The sequence below is a fragment of the Oncorhynchus tshawytscha genome, linkage group LG03 (assembly GCF_018296145.1).
Source record: "Oncorhynchus tshawytscha isolate Ot180627B linkage group LG03, Otsh_v2.0, whole genome shotgun sequence".
In the NCBI taxonomy this organism is placed as follows: domain Eukaryota; kingdom Metazoa; phylum Chordata; class Actinopteri; order Salmoniformes; family Salmonidae; genus Oncorhynchus; species Oncorhynchus tshawytscha.
Window position 1 is genome coordinate 44,751,467 of NC_056431.1, and position 6,000 is coordinate 44,757,466.

Sequence of the window (6,000 nt, forward strand, 5' to 3'; positions counted from 1 at the left end):
ATGACATAGTAAATAGAAGGCTTATAGCTTTAACAAAGAAATGGCATGTCTCGTCGCTCAAATCAGACACACACGGAAAACTATCCGTTTTTCACATATGAGGGGAGAGGGCAATTGAATCGAAAGAGTAACCAGATACCGTGTATGTCTGCTTGATGCTGAAGAAATGCACATTTTCCAAGACACAGACACTCCTATTAGGCCTGAAGTCAAATTGCGCAGGAAGACTATATTCTTCACAATGTAAGCTCCATTTTTGACAGGGAAGGCTAATTAATTTGCTTTTTCCAATTATTTTTTGTTTCCAAAACGTATATTTCATCTCAAAGTTGCTGATTTATTACCACAGTCTATCGTGAAGCAGACCACACGTTCCACATTTTTTATGAGGATTTTCCTTTATCAATATGTCATTATTTAAAACTGTAGGCTAAACAAGTCCACATACTGTGTAGGCGTATAACAACAGAAAACACTTGGAGTGTTGTTTAACGTTTGAGAAGCACAAATAATATATTTGCGTAACAAAATATTCGTAAATCGGAAAAATAGGCCACAGTATAGGCCTAATATTCTACAATAGTCTGTTCAACGTTAGTGAGTGACAAAGGATGGATGCTGCAGCGGTAGGCTATGTTGAGCTAGGCATCTATAGCAGAGTGCCCCGCATCCTTTCTTCCTACTGGAGAGAACATTTCAAAGCTCATTAATCAAAAACTCGTCGCTTTCAGACTTCACACTGATTCCACCTCCTTGTGAACAAAGCATTTGCATTCCAAATTCTAGAAACACATTTCAAACTGAGAGGCCAAACTTTGGTAGATGTACACAGAGCACATAGCCCTGGCTTAATAAATATCACGGAATGAGAGGGACGAGGGCGCGCTTAGACAACGAATCTGAGCCACCGAAGGTATCATTAGAGGCGTCGAGAGAAAGTAAGTGGGTCTGGAAATGTGTTCAATGCATTCAATTCCTCAGATAAGAAAAGCATTATAGACTGATTCAACGTCTGAATGAAATTAAACCAAAGTAATTCGCGAAAGCTGTTTATAGCACATGATTAATAATTTGCATTTTTCTAATATGTTAAAATAGAATCTCAGCCTTTTAATTACTTTGATTGTATGCCCTACATCAGAGGCACTGAAGTACCATCTTGTTCGACACAGTAGATGGCGGCCATTTTAACCCTCGGTGAGCTTGTCCTTTCATCTTTCCTCATACATTTTCTCCATCCAGATAACGATGACGTTGATACCTTGATATAATGGACTTTGCGCACAGCACCCAACCAACGCTGGAGCTATTATAATGGGGTAAAGCCAAAAATAAATCTCTCTCCAAAGAAGGAAGCCAATTCAAATAAGGATTCAAAGAGTGAATTAAGATTACATGTACGTTTGATCCTTCCATAAAGGGTACGTGCCACCTATGATTCCTTCAGTGATATTTTCGTTTTATATATGACATGGACACACCATAAAGGTGAAACAGATTGCCCACGTGCGCCATAACGTTAATAGGTTTATGATGGGTAATGGCCCTGGGATGGTTTGCCCATATATTTGATTTAGTCAACAATATGCTAGACATTCAAGCATACTCTTCAGTTAATTATTGCAAGATTATTATGAAGCTTATAGCTACTACAAAGGAAATTAAGAGGGAAATACATTTCTTGTTTACAGTGGAGTGTGCAGTAGAGTGTGCAGGTGGAGCCTAACATTGGTCATGCTACAGCATCAACCAAGAGCAACTTTCTCTGTAGTTCCCGCAAGTCCCCCTCTCACATGGTTGTAAACTAAGGTCTGTCTCCATATGGTTCAAATAAGTTCCAATTAGTTATTGTACAGAAGTCCCACAATGTTATTTTAGACTATTCTCATATATCTCGAAATTGTATTTGGTAGGCCTATCTGATATTGGTGACAGAAACTGTACTATTCAGGAGGCATTTAGAGTACTTGGCTGTCAGCATAGTGTGTATCTGGGCGGCACATTATCACTTGAACATACATAGCTAAGTATCCTTCTATCAAAATGTTTTTTGTTTTGTTGTGCATGGCTAGTCATATATCCGTGGACCCCCATCATTTCAGTCACTTTGTCGGCATTTGCGGTGCAGGCCTGTGCATGCTTTGTGGTCGCTAGGCCTACTTCAGAAAAACTCTGTGTGGAATTTGGCATGTATTTAAACAATAAAAAATGTATTGTGAACATGATAATGTGTCAAACAGTTTGTTTTGACACAGAAACACTGCCAACGTTAACTTTTACGAGTAAAAAATACACATAATAGATATACATTTTACTGCTTCCCTGTTAAAGTATCATATGGGCCTATAAATAAATATGATATTGTCACTATTGATTATCGTTACTAGTAGTACAGGCCCTAGTAGGAGTAGTTTGTTGTTATTGTTATGGTAGTAGGCCTAATCGTAGTAGTGGTGGTAGAGGCATGATAGCGCGTCTTTTACATTTTCACACATAAAACGGGTAATAATGATTACAATGACAAAACATTGGATGTCTAAAACCAACCCATTCCTATTTACTTCACAATAACTTTAAACATGAGCTTATATACACATTATAACACAAACAATGATTATTGTTATGACGTACACAGTATATCCGTCATTTATATGGAAAGTACTTGGGAGTTATAGTCCATGCACATCCTTGCCGGTCCGTAGGGAACGAAGTTAAGTGCAGCTCACTTGGGTGCTCCACTTTGTGGCCCTGATTGGATAAAAGGGGCCCAGACCACGCCTGCTCAGTAGTGGGTCATATTTACATGTTGGGCCAGGAAGTACAGTAGGCTAACTAATGAGGACAAGGGGCGCTGGAAATCATTAACCTCTGGTGGATATACAACGCCGACTTACAAGGGCCAACATGAGCTCGTATTTAGACTTATACTCGGAAGGCGACATGATGCCATTGCCTGTGAAATTCTGTCACGACGAACACAAACCAGGGACACTTCAGTACCACGGGGAGATAGTTGGGAGACTTTCGTCAGGTATGCTGGACCACCAGAGCAGCAGTCGGTCGATATCAGGAGGAGTGCATCATCAAGGTGTGTTTAAGGTGCCACGCGATAGCGACGCATCTGTATCTGATGCCAATTACTTGGATCAGGGACTTGCTTATAATTTGGCGTATGGATGCTACAACGACGTGGAACAGAACAGGGTGCATACCCAGTGCGTGAACTCGGCATATTCAGGAAACGGTCCTTTCCCCAGCCATCCCACAGAGACCTACTACCACGATATTAGAGAAACAAACCAGCAGTGGCAGAGCATAAAGATATCGCGAGGATTCGTCAATGCCAGTCATCAGAATGCATCACCATCCCATGAGAATTGTCCAAGAACTGGTCCTAGGCAAGAGGAGCCGCAAGTTTTGGCAAATACATTTGACTGGATGAAAATCAAAAGAAGCAACCCCAAAATCAGTAAGTAAATGCTACTCTATAATTGAGAAATAAAACATAGAATTGATTAACTTTAACTGACTATAAAGACTCAACCTGACATTATTTTTTGACTATTTTACAGGTAAAGCTATTGAATATGGATTATCGAACGCCGGATCAATTCCAAGAACAAATTTCACAACCAAGCAGTTAACAGAATTAGAAAAAGAATTTCATTTCAACAAGTATCTCACCAGGTCAAGAAGGGTTGAGATAGCCCATAGTTTGCACCTGAATGAAACCCAGGTGAAAATATGGTTTCAAAACAGAAGAATGAAACAAAAGAAGAGAGAGAAAGAAGGCCTTACTGGGATGTGCGTGCCTCCCATATCGAAGAACTCGGACTCGTCCCCATCATCAGAACTCAACTCTCCAGTTTCATCCCCTCCCTGCTCCCCCATCACGCTCTCCCACAGCGGATAACTGGAGGGGTTGAGCACATCATTGTGGTTTACTCAGATTTCTGTTGTCACCTTAGGCTTTTCTTATCTTATCTTATCCCACTAATTGCACTAATGTCTTTTATGATATTAAGAATTAACACGGTGCCTTTTGTTAAGTTATCTGACTGAGGGAAAGTTCCAACATGTTGTGAATGAAATTGTTTGTGAAGTTTCAATCAAGGGCCACTGTTTGTGTCTTGAACTATAATTGCCTTACTTATTGATGACTGATCGAAGCGTTACACTGAATTAACCAAATATTAAACCAAATGCCTTATTATGTAAAGATTAGGTTTATAAAATCAAGTGTGAATCAGACATTTGCAGGGGGAAGCCCCGAAGTGTTAGAAGTGATGCAATGCAATTGTTAATAAATGTCAATTAAGTTTACATCATTCTCAACCTACTCTCCGACTTCTATCATGAGCTATACAGTCTATTTAACTACCCATGTACTGTATGTCTATGTCACCCTGAATTAACCAAATATGTTTTATTTAAAAGCCATGGTGTAAGGTTGTGCTCAGGATATTTCTTCAGTCTGCTGAAGAATGCACTAACGCTCAGGTTTAAATATACGATTGTTGAGTATAATAATAGCATCATTGAAGAGTCACTGCAGTTATACCATTTGAAGTGACAGCAATTAATAAAATACATATAACTCATGTCGACATTCATGTTGTATTTAGTCTCAGATTGAAAACGCACCTTTCATGAATGTCAATTTTGCAAATGGTTTGTCCATTTTCAACTATAAACAAAGTTCCGTGTGTGTCAAAATTCGTTACAAACCTGCACTGTGTTGCTCACGCAGAGTTTGTGTGGCAAACGCATTACAACTAAAGGCTAATGTTAGGACTACACCCCCTACCCATCTTTTATTTTACAATGAAAGCTTCTGACCCTTGTCAGAACAACATAAAGTCTTTTAAAGTCTTTGATTACTAGAGTTGTGGTAAGGATTAAGCTACCTACAATTAACATGCAAACACTGAGCGAAAAGTGGTCGGCAACCCAGGGTTTTCTTCATAGCCACATTTACCCTCTTTGATATCCAGTACTCACATTTGAGGAACGGAAGGACCGGGGCCCTCCAGGAGGAAGCTTGTGTAGATCGAACAGTGGGGAACTCGCTAGGGGTACTGGGTCACCACAAGTTCAACCCAACCCAATGAAAACACACGCAAGCACGTGTGCGTTATGTGAGAGTTGAATAAGTTCTTCCCGGCTCATCGAGGAGCAAGTGACTATGGATATGACGTCAGATAAGTATTTATTTCTTCTGCAAACTGACCCAATTGAGAAAGAAAACATACACGAAAACAGATAAAACATAAAAAGAAGGTAACAGTGTGTCAAAGGTCTACCTTACTCTGGTAAATTCATCAAGTTGAAATCTGACCAACGAAGCTGTAGCCCATTTCCCGTCGAGCAAGCCAAGTCTATGAATGGCCTTGTTCATGTTCACAAATTATTAATGAATCTGTACCATAGGCCTACCAAGGGATGGACATGTAATGCACCATATAACCACCCAGCAACTATTCGAGAATTTGATTTAATAGGAGTAATATTCACTCTTCTAGAGTTGGGATGCTGGGACACAACGGCCTAGGTGAGGTAAAAGATTGTTGGCTACTCAACAATGGGCTGTAGCATGATCGAACTTTTTGTGAGGATGCACTGACTGCATTTTCCTTTTGTGGTAAAATAAACACAGCATGTAATTTCAAAATGACTGGTGCGATTTGAGTTGGGGGTGCATATTCATTTATCTTAAGATCACATAGCCACCAGTTTCACTCTGCAGCATGATGTAGTTGTCAGAAATGCTAATAATGAAGACCAATAGTTACAGGCCAAAGCCTAGCCTATAGTTCGATCTTTTAACTATACTGCAAACATCCTTCTCTATTATGTCAGCTTTGGACAAGGTTTGCAATGAGCACTTATTCAAATTTTTACACATCCCTGTCAAATAATAGAGTTGTCAATCTATGCATTTCCACTGATCTTTTACTGTTAATAAAAAAGGTATTCATGAGATTTCTAATATATGAATCT

The 6,000-nt window shown here is 39.5% G+C and overlaps 1 protein-coding gene across 1 annotated transcript; it reads left to right on the top strand.

Annotated features, from left to right (window-relative positions):
- Positions 1-2,796: 2,796 nt before the first annotated feature.
- LOC112245582 (homeobox protein Hox-D1-like) lies at positions 2,797-4,601 on the top strand. Its single transcript, XM_024413702.2, has 2 exons — positions 2,797-3,469; positions 3,573-4,601. Exons 1-2 carry the CDS (start codon positions 2,905-2,907, stop codon positions 3,911-3,913), a joined length of 906 nt encoding a protein of 301 aa, XP_024269470.1. The 5' UTR covers positions 2,797-2,904; the 3' UTR covers positions 3,914-4,601.
- Positions 4,602-6,000: the final 1,399 nt, after the last annotated feature.

What these genes read in the sequence shown, in the direction of transcription:
- LOC112245582 (XM_024413702.2), top strand. Translation starts at nt 2,905, where the DNA reads ATGAGCTCGTATTTAGACTTATACTCGGAAGGCGACATGATGCCATTG. An exon ending in AAGAAGCAACCCCAAAATCA is followed by an intron (nt 3,470 to 3,572) that starts GTAAGTAAATGC and finishes ACTATTTTACAG; the next exon opens with GTAAAGCTATTGAATATGGA.